Source organism: Mus pahari, chromosome 2, assembly GCF_900095145.1.
Source record: "Mus pahari chromosome 2, PAHARI_EIJ_v1.1, whole genome shotgun sequence".
Taxonomy (NCBI): Eukaryota; Metazoa; Chordata; class Mammalia; order Rodentia; family Muridae; genus Mus; species Mus pahari.
Window position 1 is genome coordinate 134,710,768 of NC_034591.1, and position 16,655 is coordinate 134,727,422.

General features: G+C 43.9%; 1 protein-coding gene across 4 annotated transcripts in view; it reads left to right on the top strand.

Annotated features, from left to right (window-relative positions):
* Dcp1b (decapping mRNA 1B) overlaps window positions 1-16,655 on the top strand; it is a 40,712-nt gene that overhangs the window by 6,437 nt on the left and 17,620 nt on the right. For all 4 annotated transcript variants that reach the window (XR_003843264.1, XM_021191464.1, XM_029535131.1 and 1 more), the window contains exon 3: window positions 2,317-2,444. Coding sequence is in view for 3 of the 4 variants with exons in the window: in XM_021191464.1 (XP_021047123.1) it covers window positions 2,317-2,444 (128 nt within the window). In the remaining variant the exon portion in view is untranslated. The remainder of the gene's footprint in view (window positions 1-2,316; window positions 2,445-16,655) is intronic.

Below are 16,655 nucleotides of genomic sequence, written 5' to 3' on the forward strand. Positions count from 1 at the left end.
ACTCTTAGCATCAAGCTACACCCCTAAGCTTATACACTCTTAGCATCAAGCTACACCCCTAAGCTTATACACTCTTAGCATCAAGCTACACCCCTCAGCCTTGGTCTTCAGGGTTTTGAAGTAACACTTCCCTCCGTGGTCTCAGTGAATTGAGATTGAGGAATCCAGCCACTTGTCATGGGGTGATTGTTGGAGAGTTTGGCATTGTCTAAAAGGACTGTCAAAGGAGAATAGTTAACGTTTAGGGTCAATGGGGGCATAAAAAGCAGAACTGGGGTAACCTTGAGAACTGTGAGCATAGCATGGGAACAGTGGGGGATAGTGAGAGCTACCCTGTCATCAGGGAGAGAGACGGACAGGAAGGAGTGTCTAGCCAGGCTGCAGGCAGAGCAACAAGGAAGTCAGTTGTTTAAGGTTGTGAATACCCAAGAATTGTTGGCGTTTTAGTCCATGCCAATATTCAGAACATTCCAGTACTAGCACATGGATTTGTTTGGCATGAGTACTGTTAAGAGTGTAAATGTATAAACACTAAAACACACAATGTGTATTCTCTTTCTTTTCTAAGAAGGATTATTTTGAGGAGAGTGATGCATTAATATATATTAATGATGACTTTAAGGTCTTTTCTGCTGAATTATATAATTATTTTCTTTTTTTGTACCAAAACTAAATATAGCTTTATATTTTCAAACATTTTATTTTATTTTTGAAATAGTGATTCATGCAGACCAGGTTGGCCTCAAAATAACCATGTTTGAGATCACTTTGAACTTCTGATCTAAGTGCTGGAATTACAGCAATGTGCCAATTTTATGTAATACTGGAGATGGAACCAGGGCTACCAATTGAAGTACAGTCCATCACTTAAATCCTTCCTAACATACTCCACATTGCTAATGAAACAATGAGTTACACCATTAACCTGAGAAGCCAGTCCTTCCCTGGTTCTTACTCCTGTTCCTAACTCTCTATTTGAGATGATGCTTACTGCTTCCACCGTTCCTCCTGTACTTGTCTGCCCTTCCCACATGTGCATGTGTATACATGTGTCTGCTTGGGCAAGGCCTTTTCCTTAGTGTGGAAAGCAGTTTGAGCTAGGCACTGAAGCTGCCTGTGTCTTCGCCTCTGCTTCACTTTCAGTTGTATGCCTGGCATCCTTGTTCCTGACCTGCAGTGTAGTCCCTTGCTATCTCTGCCATGAGACCCTTTCCTGTTGACATACATAAGATGTCTCACCCACCCTAAGGACCACTCCTTCTGCCCCCCCTCCCGTGTCTTTGTCTCTGAGATACAGTTCATGAAGACAGGCTGCAGAATTTCTGCATTTCAGAAATTTTAATGTTCAGGACCCTCTGTCAGTCTTTAGAGTAATTGAGGCTATGCCTACCAGTGATTTTTTTTGGTAGAATAAGCTTATCAAAGATTGCTTTCCATCAACTAAAAGGTTGGGGTTTAAAAATAGAATCCTCTAAGTGGCAAGGTAGCAGTTTTGTATCAGTATAAAGTGGTTACAAGTGAATTAAAACTCACTCTGTTCCCAACTGTTAGCGGCCAGTTAACTTGAATAAATGAGTGCTGATGGCTTCTGTTAAATGTGGCTGTGTACCTACTTGTCACTAGAAGGTTCACTGTTGAATTATGATATGGCTGTCACCCAGCACAAGCAAAGGTACGCATGATATATAACGGGGGGGCCCTCTGTGCCTGACACAGTACTCAAGATTTATGGAATGGGACGAAAAATCAAATTCACTAAAGGTCATGCTTTTACTGAGAAAAGTTTTCTAGTAGGTTGTCCAGACAGCCATTTGCTTATATTGAAGAGAACAAGGCACCTTCCCTTTAGCCATCACATGAATTTCGTTGGTACCTTGCCTCACAGGTTCATTGACAAGAGTTGCCTCATTTTCCTGAAGCTCTCAATTTCAAACTCAATTTACACTTTCAATGAAAATTATCCTTTTGGAATGATGTAAGCTTGTTGAACTCTGAAATCCTTTGAAAGTATCTGCCAATAAGAATTTTTTAAAAGCAGTTACCATCTTTGTCTTAAAGGAATGTACAACATAGGTAGGCATATCTGTCACATACCAGATATACACAGGCTCATAGCTTAAGAGCAGTGACCTGCAGGACAGTCTGTGGTGCGGAGATGTACAAGATCGCAGGAGTAAAGAAATGCTGCTTTGTATGTATGCAGACTGCTGTGGGAAACTGAATACGCACAGCAAAGTGAACAGACACGCTGGGATGTGGCTACTGCAGGTATGCCATGCTGAGCAATCTTTCTATCCCCTGCTCTGTGACTTCCAGGTCTGCCTCCCCAAAGCACGGATTCACCATTATGAATAGGCTCAGCATGGAAAACAGAACAGAACCCATTACTAAAGACCTGGACTTCCAGCTCCAGAACCCTTTCCTCCTCTACAGAAATGGCACACGTGAGTCTCTAATACAGTGCTAGTCACGTTCTGATGGCTGGTCACATGTCCTCCTGTGTTCTGCATTTAGTATCAGGGACTGAGGGATTAGCATTTGTTAGCTTGGAAGTGGCTTTTTTCTTAAAAAGTTAAAGTGAGAGTCTCCTTAGGTCCTGCGTGAGCAACTCTTTTGCCTGTAGAATGAACGAGTCATTGACTTTAATCCTAAGCAGGACTGGGGGACGAGGTGCTTGGTCAGGAGCCAGGAGAGGGGCACAGATGTATCACTGAACACAGAACTAATGATGTGGTTCGTGGAAGTTTTCCCTTGTGTATCACCTCTGACCAAGCAGAGTGAAGAGAGATTGAGGGAGAGGGTCTATATTTTTGAAGGACTGTCCTTTGAATATGTAGTCATTGAAAAGCCAGAGTCCAAATAATTTTGGCCTTTTTTATTCTTTTAACTGCTAGTAGTGGTGAGGTTACAGTAGGTCACTAACTGGTCCTTGATGGACTTGAGATGAAGTAGTAGTGGCCTGTATAGTATCTGCCCCCTTTTCACTCCTGCGTCTTATCTGGCACTGTCTTGGACCAGAGAAAGACTACTGAAGCCGCCAGCTTCAGGGCTCCTTCCCCACGGAGCTGACTACCTGAAAGGTAAGTATGTGCGTGCTCTTAGGCCTTGTGGGTGACGTTCAAAGAGACTGCAATCTAGCAATGGTTCACTCTTTGAATTTAAGATAGAGGAAGTTGGTACTAGGGAGATGGCTCAGGGTGCTTACAACATGAGAACCTGAGTTCAACACTCCCCCCCACACATACACACATACATACACACCAGAAGTCAGGGGTGCCAGTGTATATTTGTAATTCCAGTGTTGGAAGGCAAAGTCAGGTGGGTTCCCAGAGCTTGCTGGCCTGCCAGTCTAGCTAATCCTGGCTTCAGTGAGACCCTGTCTCAACAACTAAGGTAGTCAACACAATGATTCAGCACGTCAAGGCCTTTGCTGCCAAGTCTGAGAGCCTAACACACACACAGAGAGAGATGCATACAACACACAAATACCAAAAAGGCTGGGAAAGGCTTCGTGTTTAAAGTACTTGGTCTGCAAACATGGTGACGTGAGTCCCAATCTCTAGCACCTACATATAGTCCAGCATGGCGGTGTGTGTATGTTCTACCTGTGCCCTGGACTGCCCGCTGCCCAACCCTACTTGCCCAGTGCTGGGGCAGAGACAGGCAGAGCATGGGATTGTCCCTATTCAGTCTGGTCTCTCACCTCTAGCCTCTACACACTCCTGCACTGGTGAGCGCACGTGCACACATGCACATAGACACACCACACACCTCTAGCCTCTACACACTCCTGCACAGGTGAGCACACGTGCACACATGCACATAGACACACCACACACCTCTGGCCTCTACACACTCCTGCACAGGTGAGCACACTCACACACATGCGCATAGACACACCACATACCTCTAGCCTCTACACACTCCTGCACTGGTGAGCACACATGCACATATGTGCATAGACACACCACATACCACCAACACATACACAACTTGCTGCCTGTATATTTTTCAGAACTTTAATAATGTGATACAAGTAATATGTGAAGAAAATCCCAATGATTAATTTAAAACTAAATGTAACATTTAATACATTAAATATGCTGCTATATTTAATTGCACATAGGTTGTCCTGATAAATGTCCATTCCTTAAAGTTTTATGAGGAAAAAATTAGAACTATTAAAACTGTGGCATGACTTGCCAATGGTAAGTCTCATGGAAAGAAAGGTTTTGCAGTAATTTTTTAAAAATGGTTTGTTGCTGTTTCTTTGCTGTATGTTTGCAGTTATGTCAGAATTTTTAAAGGATATTATGTTTGAGCTAAGGAGCTAACTCAGTAAAGAACTGATTGTGCAAACATTATCACCTAGTTCAGTCCCTCAGAAACCCACGTGAAAAAGCCGGGCAGAGTGGTGTTTGTGCTCTTAATCCTAGGAAGCAGAGACGGGGGTCCTTGAGGCGTATGGGCCAGCTAGCCTAGCCGGTGAGCTCCAAGCCAGAGAGGCTGTCTCAAAAGACAAGACTGCCAATACACACAAAACTGCTATGTCCTGTGTCAAATTAACATATTCAAATGCTAATAAAGAAGTCACCAAAATTAATGTAGAACAGAGTCTGGAGAGATGGCGCTGTGGTAAGAGCACTGGCTGCTCTTCCAGAAGCCCAAGGTTTGATTCTCAGCACCCACATTGTAGCTCACAACTGTCTATAACTACAGTTTTAGGAGATCCAACACCCTCTTCTTGCCTCCACAGGCACCAGGCAATAATTGTACTCGTGTGTTTTGTGTGTGTGTGTGTGTGTGTGTGTGTGTGTGTGTGTGTGTAATATGTAAGTAAAATGAAAATATATCTTTAAAAATGAATGTAGAATAAATGAGTACTAGTGACCTATTATAATCATTCCTGGTTGCTCTTATTTTGGACAAATAATTGATCTAGCCACTATAAATATTTTGAATTATTCTATATTTGATTATGCCATAAACCATACCAAAATTTTTAATTTCTCTAATGCATTGATTTTAGAAATAATTCCCTAAGTTTTTCGGGGCCTGTCTGACAGAAAGTGCTGTGTGGAGTTAGTGAGCCCACAGGATGCCTCACTCTTTCTAAGTATGCTCAGGATGGTAGTCTGCAGCCCCCGTGACTGTGACCTCAGTGCAGTGCAGCGTGGCTGGAGGGACAGGGGTGTGTGTTTAAAGCACACAGCATGTTTCAGAGTCCTAGCACAAAGGAAGGGACGGGGGAGGGAGGGAGGAAGGGAGAGAAATCTTATAAATTTTATTGGTCAATGTTGAAATGATAGTAATTTGGATAATTGGGCTAAATAAAATATATTGTTAAATTTACTTGTACCTTCTACTTTGTTATTTCTAACTTAAAATGTCAGGCACAATCCATACCTGCTGGTCTTAACGCTTTTATTGACAGCCTACCCTACTCTTGGTGGCATCTTACAGATGAGAAAATGGCTGTGGTGGTTGGGTGGGGGCCCAGCTCATACACCTCTGGCCCTGCCCCTGCCCCTGCCCCTGCCCCTGCCCCTGGTGCTTGTGTTCCACATTTGGAACTGCTCCCTCTGCTGTTTAGCATGGGTACTAATGGCAGCCAGTCTTTGGGATACATGTATGGCTGTTTCTGATGCGTCTCCATCTACAAAAATGAAATCAGTTCAACAATAGAGTGTGTGCAATGTCTTTTCACTCTTCTGCATTCATTTTGCCCCATTTTGTTCTCCTTACTGTCTGTTGCTGACTGCCTATGAAACCAGTCATTTCCTCAAGGCTTCTCAGCCCCTGACATCCATCCACAGAAAGTTTATCACACATGCCATCAGGGTCTGGGCACCTCCCTCTCAGATGTTTCCTCCAGCTCAGATGCTTACGTAACCATTGCATTTGGCTTTCTAATTCTCCCACAATGCCCCTTTGGCCAGGGAGCCTGGCTTCCTGCAGGGTTGGTTGTCATGGTGGCTATCTCAGTGGGGTCTGTACAGACCTCTAGAGGTCCTTTTGCCTGCCACCCAGCTCTCAAGTAGTGTCTGCCATTGCAGTAGCACAGGGCTGGAACAGCTTCATGGCAGATTTTCTCCCAGGGTTCTTTGGACTCATTGCATGAATAAAAAAAGTTAATTAGATGAATCTAGAAGAGTGAAATAAGAAAATAGAAAAATCCAAAACTCCCTTCACTTAATTAGTAAAGAAAAAAAACATTTGATAAGTAATTTAGAATTTTAATCAAATGCAAAATAGATTACTTTATTGTAGAAAGGGGTTCATAGCCTAAACTTTATTGGTGTTGACTGAAGTGAAATTTAACCTAAGTGAGCTTTTATTTGTGTGTGTGTGTGTGTGTGTGTGTGTGTGTGTGTGAGACATATACATGGATGTGCAGGGATATGCACCTGTGAGTACATGCAGAGACCAGAGGAAGATGTCAGAAATCTACCTCTGTTATTTCCTTCCCTATTCCTTTGAGACAAGGTCTTTCACATACTGGAAACTTGCTGTGCTCACCAGCATAGCTGGCCTGCCAGCCCACAGAACGTGCCTGTCTTTAACACCTCTCCTTCTCCTCTCAGGCTCGGGCTATGTGCATGCATAGCCATGCACAACTTTTCAAACAAAGATGTCAAAAACAAATTAGACAGTATTAAATCTGGGGTGAAATTGCATGCATTCATTTACTGTCTGCCAGGTACTGTGTGGGACTTTGAATAGGTTATCCTAATAAATTCTTGTAACTTTTTGTTGGAAATACTGTGTCTTGTGTTTGACCAGTGAGGATACTGAGCTGGAAAAATAGCTCAGTGGCTAAGAGCACTGGAGAGGACCGAGTTCAATTCCCAGCACCCACATGGTTGCTCACAACTGTCTGTGACTTCAGTTTCAGGGGTTCTACCTCCCTCCTCCGGCTTCTGTGGACACCAGGCATGCAAGTGGCACACAGACATACATGCAGGCAAAACACCCATACACATACATTCTAAGAAATAATAAAAAGTCCAAAATGTTTTAAGTGTTGAAATGATAGTACCAAGATTTAGATTTGGGATTTTCCATTGTTTCTCAATTGGGCTAAGATCAAGCGCAAATTTTAATTTTTTTCAGATTGGAGAGTTACAGATGATTATCAGGTTGAATTACAGGTGAAGTCTATGAAAATATTCCAACAACAGCAATAACAAGAACAAGCCGGGCGTGGTGGCACATGCCTTTAATCCCAGCACTTGGGAGGCAGAGGCAGGCAGATTTCTGAGTTTGAGGCCAGCCTGGTCTACGAAGTGAGTTCCAGGACAGCCAGGGCTATACAGAGAAACCCTGTCTCGAAAAACCAAAAAACCAAACAAACAAACAAACAAAAAAAACAATAACAACAACAAAAACCTCTGAAATCTGTAGCACGCTGGCCCAAGCATTTTTTCCTAAGGGGCATGCAGTTCGCTGGCAGTCCAAAGCCAGTGTCGATTAGGAAACAGAAAAATAGATCTGTACACTGAAAAATTCCCCCTCCTCTCACCTCCCTCTGATCCTGTCCTCCCTTGCCCCTTGCTCCCTTCTTCCTCCCCTCTTCTTACTCTCTCCCATGAACCTCAGGTCCTTGGGCATGATGGACAAGCACTGTAACAACTACCCACACCCCAGCCTCCTGGTGATCTTCTTGCATTAATTGCACAGTAATGTGAATTACATGCTAGGGTTAGGAAGAACAGGTGAGACCCACGTCTCCCTTATCATCTTCATTGATTCTTTGCCTGTTTTTGTCCAAAATTCACTTTTTCAAATAGTCAATTTTCTAGCAGAGATGCAATTTTCTGTAATTTTAATTATTTTCTTGATGGCTATTATAAAGAACATACTTTAATTTATTCCAGAGCTTTAGCTAAATTGTGTAACACACACACACACACACACACACATCTCAGCAGTAAGAAAGTCAAATTTACAAGTAAAGGTTGGACATAATTTGGAGGAAGCATTGCTCACTCTACTAACAGTGTGTTCTATGAAACCTTTGCTCTGCTGTTATACTACCATAAATCAGTAAGTTGCTTTGTAGGCATCAGTAATCCATTTCAAGTCCCTTGTGAACAGAAACTGTATCTTATATTTTAATTGTGTTCTGTGATTCCACATGGGCCTGGAAAACAAGTGGATCCAGATAAGAAATAGACATGCAGACTTAAAGTAATTCCCAAATCATTTGTATCAATTGCAGAATTGGGATGTGTGGGTGGGTGGGTGTGAGTGTGAGATAGGCCTAATGATTTTGTCTGGCGTTCTAATCATCAGTGTGCTTTAGACAAAGCTTTGAAGATATTCCACATGCAGTAATTGCTCTAGAATGACCACAGGGTTGCCCAGCTTTCAGAAATTTTCACTATTCCTCACTTCATGTCAGAGAGACAACCTTGCCTCCTAAACTAATACAGAGCACTGAGCAAGGCTGAACCATGTGGTCCCCTCATGGATTTGGGCTCTTGTTTTGGTTTGGTTTTTGAGACAGGGTTTCCCTGTGCGGCCCTGGTTGTTGTTGTGTAGGCCATGCTGGCCTCAAACTCACAGAGGTCCACCTGCCTCTGCGTCTGCAATGGAGTTTAGGCTTCTTAAGCCTTCTGGATTTCAACACGCTTAGAGGAGTAAACCTTGCAGCTCAGCAGGTTCTGAAGCCCTGAGATTTGTCACCTCTAGCCCAAGCCACGTGGTGGATGGTGGCAGCACACACCTTTAATCCCAGCGCTTGGGAGGCAGAGGCAGGCCGATCTCTATAAGGCTGAGGTCTGCCTGGTCTACAGAGGGAGTTCTAGGACAAGCAAGACTACACAGAGAGACCCTATCTTAAAAAATAAAAATAAATAAAAGCAGCTGAAAGGTGAACAGCCTGGCTTAGGGAAACACTACAAAGGGAATGAGAGCCTTGGCACCACCCACAGACAGCTGTGCTCATATTTTCCATCTTAGGATCTTTGCTGCTCTGTTGATATTCTCAGATGGTAAATTTTTATTTTTAGTTGTATTTATTTTAATGTATATGAATAGCTTGCCTGCATTCATGTGTACCATGTGCATTCCTGGTGCCCATACAGGATAGAAAAGGGTATTGGATCCTCTTGGAACTTGTATTACAGGTAGTTGTATTACCATGTGGGTGCCAGGAACTGAACCTCTAGCCTCTGTAAGAGTAACAAGTGCTCTTAACCCCTGAGCCATCTCTCCAGCCATCCCAAGTAATAATGTGTAACCCTTTTTGGGTCATAGAATTTGATTGCCATTTACCCCTCCTTCCCTCCCTCCCTCCCTCCCTCCTTCCCTCCCTCCCTTCCTCCCTCCATCTTCCTCCCCCTTGTCAGATGGTTTTGACTGCCTTCCATGTACCAGGTATCATTCTAAGATCTGTGTGTCATGTTTCACCCTCAGAATATCTGTGCACACCGTTGTACAGACTTAACTTGTAGAGATGCTATAGAGAGCTCTGAAGCCATCTAAGGCCAGCACACACCTTTATGAAGTAAGGAGACAGCTGAAAGTCCTTGCATCAAACCTTGAAAGTTTTTTAGACAAACTTGATATTTGCAAGAATAAGAATAGCATGCTTATCTCTTCAGATCTCTCTAGTAATATAAGATGCTCATGGGAAACTCAGCCAAAGCACAGATAATGTAGAGCAGGAGACAAAGACCTTGACATTTTGTGTTTAGTAAGAATAGGAACCTATACAAATCCAGGCTCTTGCTGCATGTGGGGTGTGATTGCCGCCCTTGTAACCTTCAAGGACTGGGATGAACTTCTTAGTAAAGAAGTTCCCTTAAAGTTAAAACTCATGATTTGGTCAGAGAATCTCAGTTTGTACCTTTAAGCCACCATTTCCAAAGCACAAAGCTGATATCCTTTAGTAAGTGAGTAAGGATTGCACGCCTCCTTTGACTTAAGTGATGAAACTTGTTACTTGGACCTTACATCCAGAGTCACCACTCATTCTGTCAGGACTCTGCTCATGCTGAAAGGAGCTAAACTCTAAAGGATACGATTTATGTAAAAACTGACATTCTGTCAATTACAGAAAACTGCAGAAGATGTCAAGTAAGGCAATGTTTCATTTTTCGAGTACTGGATATCATAATTTTGGTTTCTCTACATTGAGCTAAAACATCTGATAGCTCCGGAAACAGGTTCCTATGTGCACCCCACACCACCTGAGCAAGCCACACTTCTTATCCAGACACCCAGCCTAAGGACTCTGCACTTCCACTGTAGAATGTTAGGGGGACTCATGGGGGTTAGGGGGCACTTAGAGAATTTAATGACTAGGTTACATGTGTGTGTATGTGTCTGTGTGTGTCTGTGTGTACATGTATACACATGCTCACTCATGGAATGATATGGGATGCTTGGGTGAGAAAGACTCCATGAGCTGAAATCATGCGTCACAGGTAACCCCCAGCTACTGTGGAGTACCTCTGAGTGAAGCCACTTCTGCTCACCTTAGCCGTGCAGATGTGCGGTTCTTGTCATACAAGGAATTAAGAATTCACACAGTGATGCTCTTTTGATTCATATGCTGCGTTTGTGGCTTGTGGTTGTACAATATTTTATATTTTGTTTTAGAGAGCCAAATTTGATATGATAAAAGCCTGAATCTTGGCAGAGAAAAACTGTCTTCCCAAACACTCTGCTCCGTGCTTTCTGAGAGAAGCATCCTTCAGTCTTCCTGCCTCAGCGTTCAGAGAGTGGGCAGTATGGCTTCAGAGTGTTGGTGTACATTTTGCATTCTATTTTTATATTGCTTATTTTTGTTCAAAAATCACAAGATAATTTCAAATAATCGTGTTCTGGAATCAAGGTTAACTGATTGCAGAAGGGATCTTGTATTTGTTCTACAGTCTTAAGTGTTCAGGATAAAGAAAACAAAGTGTCCACGAGTCATTGCATCCACACTCCAAGTCCTCATCCCAGGACAGACCTGAAGCATGACCTAATTGGTTTCAACAAAAAGGGCTTCGGAACATTTGTTATCTCCGGTGTCCACGGTAGATAAAGGTCAGAAGGACAGAGGTACAGAGCCTCTGATTCACTCTTCTTCTCCCTGGCTACATAGCCTCTGTATCAAGCCTTAGAAGTGGTCCAGAAATCAGGTAGTTTCTAGTTAAACTGTTTCAGCAAAGCTGCCCCATTATCATCAAACACCTAGTCAAATCATGCAACTCAGATATGAGGAAGACTGTGCCTTTGGGATGTCTGTTTTGAGGAGAACAATTTTTTTACCTGTAGTAATATTGTTTTATGTTTTAGCTTTAAGCATCACAAACTCTAATTATGAGGTAAGACTTATTTCCCTTTGCTGATTCTCATTTGTGATAATAGCTTTTCAGAGTGTTGTTGGAATAATTAAGATGACTTGGGTGGTGTGAGCTCAAGGTTACTGTTACAACACATGACTAGCGTGTAAGTGTAGTAGTTGTTTGCTATATCAAGTCCTACTGCTCCTCTGTAAGGAAGAGAAGTATGTGCTTCGTCTCTCAGTTGCCAGGGGGGAGAAGTCGTCAGGAAGAACAACAGCTGTAATCATAACACACATAAAGTAAGTACAATGTGCATAGGCCCAGTGCCAAGTCAATGGAACTGTCGTCTCTGGAAACACACATGGAATGGCAAGGTCCTGTCACTGTTACTTACACTTAAGAATATGAAGTGCTTCAAGCAAAGTCACCTCTCAGCACCGTTAGAAGACTGCCAGGCCTTATGAGGAACAGCTGCCTGCTGTCTGGTAGAGCAGATCACTTGGCAGCAGACTCCAGCCTATCTGGTCCATGATGGTTAATTAAGCCAGAACGGATATTAGCCATGCTAAGGGTTATCGGTCGAATAAAGGCTTTGGCCAGTTTAACTCAGCAGACATTTGTTGAAGTCCCCAAAGAGCTTGTGGTCTGCCCCAGGGAGCAGATGTGGAAATGCATAAGTAGGACTTTTTTTTAGCATACAGATACACAGAAAGGGTGCAAAGAAAACCATTGAAAGTTTATCCCAGGAGCAGTGAAGATTGGGTTGTCAAGGATGAATAGGAGCTCAGAGCCATAGGGAAATGGGTTAGGGAATCCACTTGATATTTGTGGCTCATAGTTTGAAAATTATCAGCAAAATTATGAATAAAATGGAGATAGCCTTAAGTGGTCAGCAAGGAAGAATAAACCGTTCCTGTTGCAGTTAATCTATGGTTTTCCTGATTCTTAATTTCTTTGGGCATTTCTTTATGCTGCTGAACTTCTTAAAGTAACTTTCCCCTGAGAGAAGTACAATGAGATAGTCAGTGTTTGCTAAAGATTCTGCTGCCCTTGAGGTGTCGTTCCCCCATTGAAGGGGGCAGAGATTCTGAGTGAGGAAGTCTCATGACGCATGTAGCCTTGGTTATAAATGAAACTCTAAAGATTAAAAACATCTTTTACTTTTAAAGTCACAGGTTCTTATGGATGGTTGAAAATGCATATCAACTCAACATAACGCTTTGGGTATAAGGTTTGTAACTACTCAGCTTTAATAGCCTTAACTCTCCGAGACGTTCATTTGTTTGCAATGGGAAATTTGTTTTCACTAGTCGGGTCTCTGCTGTTGGCCCCCATGCTCAGTAGTGTTAGCTGCCGTTAAATAGCAACCGCTTCTCGTCTGCTGTGACCCTTCCAGTGTCCGAAGATCATGGGATCAGGACTGCTGATTTGTGAGTTGCAGTAAAACTATGTCATCTGAAAAGAACCAGACCCAGGGCCAGAGATAACAACTCTGCAGAGCTGTTCTGAGGCCGGGAGGAGGCTGTTTTACAAGACGTGTCCGTGTTTGGTCAGTAAAGCCAGAGCGGAAGGTGAATGAAAGAACATTACTTTAAAGGCATCGAAGAGCACACCAAAGGAAGCAGCTTTCAGTCCAGGCATTCCACATGGCAGAAGGATGGGGCTGACGCAAGGCGGCCAGTTGCCGCCAGGCCACAGCTGGGGTTTCCCATCTATGGAGCCAGGACAGAGCCCTCAGGTGCCACTCTAGGGGTTCCTGCTGTAAACACCACAGCTTATGCAAGCCTCTTGGCTTCTCCCCCTCCTTCCCTCCCTCCCTCTCTCTGTCCCTTCCTCCAGCTCCCTTGCATTCTTATTCTGAAAACCCTGGCCTAAAAAATACAAATCCCAGGTAATCCACAAAGTCAGATTCAAGGACAGCACAGCTACTCAGTAGGAAGCACCTCAGCACAGGCACTTCACAGCCTGTCTCTGAGCAAAAGGGCTGGTGCTTGTCGCCAAGGCTGCTGACCTGAGTTCAATCCCCTGAGTGTACACTGTTGAAGGAGAGAGCTGACCCTGCTGGCTACCCTCTGACCTGCATGTATACACAAATAAACAGCATGTGATACAGATCAAAGCAAGCCCAAACACAGATTAATTCCAGTCCCTAATAGCCAAGCTTAGAAGTCAAATCAAAGCATGTGAAAGGTGTTTGAGACTTTCTGTCTCTCTTTTAGAGAGGTGTGCAGGAGCATAGTTTAGAGAAAATAGGTAAAATTGGGGGGGATGCTTTGACTTCTGTTATAGAGCCTTGTGTGGCCACAGAGGCTCCTGTGAGGAGGAGGAGGAGGAGGAGGAGGAGGAGGAGGAGGAGGAGCCCCTGAGCCCCACACCCCTAGTGGCTGCAGCTCCTTCATGGTTGTCTGTCTCCTCTAAAGTATGTTAGGTCTTTGAGAAGTGTGGGTGCCATGGGTCTATGTGCCACCCGTCCGTCTCTAGGCATCCTCAGCTTGCTCAGACACACAGCCTTTGAACTGGGTAAACAGGACAATACATTAAAAACTACTGGGTTTGAACAAAGTCCACCAGGTAGATAATTACAGCAATTATACAGCTGGGTTAGAGGTCATTATCTCACTCATTTGAGGCAGGGCAAGGCAGTGGTGGCGCACGCCTTTAATCCCAGTACTTGGGAGGCAGAGGCAGGCGGATTTCTGAGTTCGAGGTCAGCCTGATCTACAGAGACAGGACAGACAGGGCTACACAGAGAAACCCTGGAGAGAGAGGGAGAGAGAGAGAGAGAGAGAGAGAGAGAGAGAGAGAGAGAGAGAGAGAGAGAGAGAGAGAGAGAGAGAACACAGAGAGAGAACACAGAGAGAGACCACAGAGAGAGACCAGAACATAAGTGGGGAATGAAGAGATTTAATTTTTTGAGTCCTCCTCAAATACCCATCCAGGTTGCAGAGCTGATGTCGGCCAGGTTCCCAGTGACAAGAGGAGGGTTTCCAAAGGCAAGCTGATGGCTAGACCCTTAGACAGCAGTAAGTGAAGAAGGGAAAGAAGGAAAGAATGGAGGGAGAGAAGGAAGGGTGGGTGGAAAGAAGGAGGGAAGAACAGGGTGCCTCCAGGAGAGAAAGCATAATCAAGCCAGAGCTCTCAGTTAATGTGCTCTTTTCATTCCTTAACACATTTACATACCACTTGCTAACTGTATGGATGGGTTATGCTTTCTTTTAAAATTTCAGCCCAAATTGCTATTAAATAGTTTCAAGTTGAAAAATACTTGACATAAAATAGGGAACAAATGGTAAGTATCTCTAAGGTCATATTAAATAGAAACATTTATTAGGAGCATAAACGGGAATGGGGGAGGGGTTCTGTGACCATTCATCCAAAATGAACTGTTATACTCTACCAACGGAAGTCAGAGGGCCTAAGTGACAATGTGCATTTAAGTGACATTGGTCCTGCCTCGGATGACCACTTACTTGGCCCATTTCAATCAAGTGTCCACTTGATTGGTTGTCAAGTTTCCCACAGAAGAAACTGAAGAAGAATTGCTGCCCTTCCCTAGCAGTCAGCTCACTCACACTTGTCCATAGGGGCTCACAAACCCTAGATACGGAAGAGAATATGGAAATACTGCTCCCCTCGGTCTTTCTTAAGGAATTGGAAGAACAAGAGAAGATGGATATGTCACCACGGAAAGGCTATTCTATGGAGAATGGTCCAGACATGGCATCATGGAAAGGGTAATGCCAGAACATTACAACCATGCAACGAGAAGTTCCAATTAAACACAGGGCTTGCATAACCATGCCGGAGCGTGTGGCGGGGGAACCTTCTAAACTCCTACTTTCTAGGGTAGCTCTCACCTCACTTGTCTTTTTCTCCACTCCTCTTTGGGTTTCTTACCTCCAGGAGAAATGTAGAAACAGTTGAGATGAGCTTCATGTACCACCTTTCCCTTGAACTTCCTCTCTGTTTCCTCAGACGTGTGACTGGAGAGGGGCTGGTATGGGGGTGTGGATGGCTGAACGAAGGCCCGAATCATTGTGACTTCCAGTTGGGTACCAACAGCTGACTTCACAACTGAACAAATATCCCACTTGTAATTTTTCCTTGTACTTTTTAAAACTCACAAACGATCTCTGTGACCACATTTGAAGTCCATAAAGTCTCATGTGGCCCTGTCACTCAGCTCTGAATCCGAGCTTCTGCTTTCAGATTTGGAATTCTGAACACACTCCTCCTTTCTTGGTTCTTCTCTGCTGCATCATCGTTCTGACTTTGCTGCTGTGTTCAGACCTATGCGGAGACAAGCCCTTCCCCAGTGGAGCCCTTGGATGGAAATGTGAACCAAATGGCTTCTGTCAGCCTGTCAGCTCGTCACCTCCTGAAGGCTTGATGAGCTCTGGTCTTTGTATATCAGCACAGGCTGTCTGGCACAGCCTCTTGTGTGGAAGGGTGATAGGCCTGGTGGAGGTGGGGGCCTGGGCCCACGACATGGACGACTTGAGCTGGAATGTGTACTTCCATGGATTCACGGTGCTGCTGAGCTGCGAAACTATTTTAAGGAGAGAAAGTGCAGGCCCAGTCCTCTATCTTGGTGCTCCTTTTAGTAGCCAGGAATGCTGGGAACTGTGTGCTTTAGCTGTCCCTCTCCCTGCCTATTTAAGCCTTATGTTCAAGTTAAATATTAACTAGATAAAAAGAGCTGTTTCAAATGATCCCATGTGAATGTTAAAAACCATATTGCCTCATAGATAAATCTCCATGAGGTTCTAAATAACAATGACAAACCCAGTATTCCTTCATTCTGCTTTAACACTTGAGTTTTATGTTGTTTTTCTGCCCTAAACCTGTGTGTCAGCATCTCATGGTAATGAAGATGTCAAAAGGCTTTTGTTTGTGCCAACAGCTCCTTGGTATCCTGCCCTTATGGAACTCAAGTTCCTTATGTCAGATGTCATACAGGAAGAAGAATGACACCCAAATGCTTGTTAGTGTAGTTTCCTGGTAAGACACCAGTGCCACCTTCTCAGCTGCTAGGCTTCAGTGTCTGGTTGCACTATAGGTTCTTGACCTGCTATTTTAGAAAACTAAGTCTCCAAAGAAGGAAAGCTTTCACTATGGTTGAATCATCCAAAGACCTATTGTGACTAAGACAACAACAACAACAAAAAAGCCAACTCAGATTCCTCACAGGGCTGAGTGCTGGTGATCCAGCCTGACCTTACAAGAACAGAGGTCAGGAGTCTGTGGGAAGCAAGTGGGAAGTGCCCTTAACTCCAGGATGCCGCACACATTTAGTCTTGATGCAGGGTTGTGTGTGCTGCGCACGTGCTGCTCACCGCACACTGGTTTGAGGACATCGGGGTTCTCATTTCC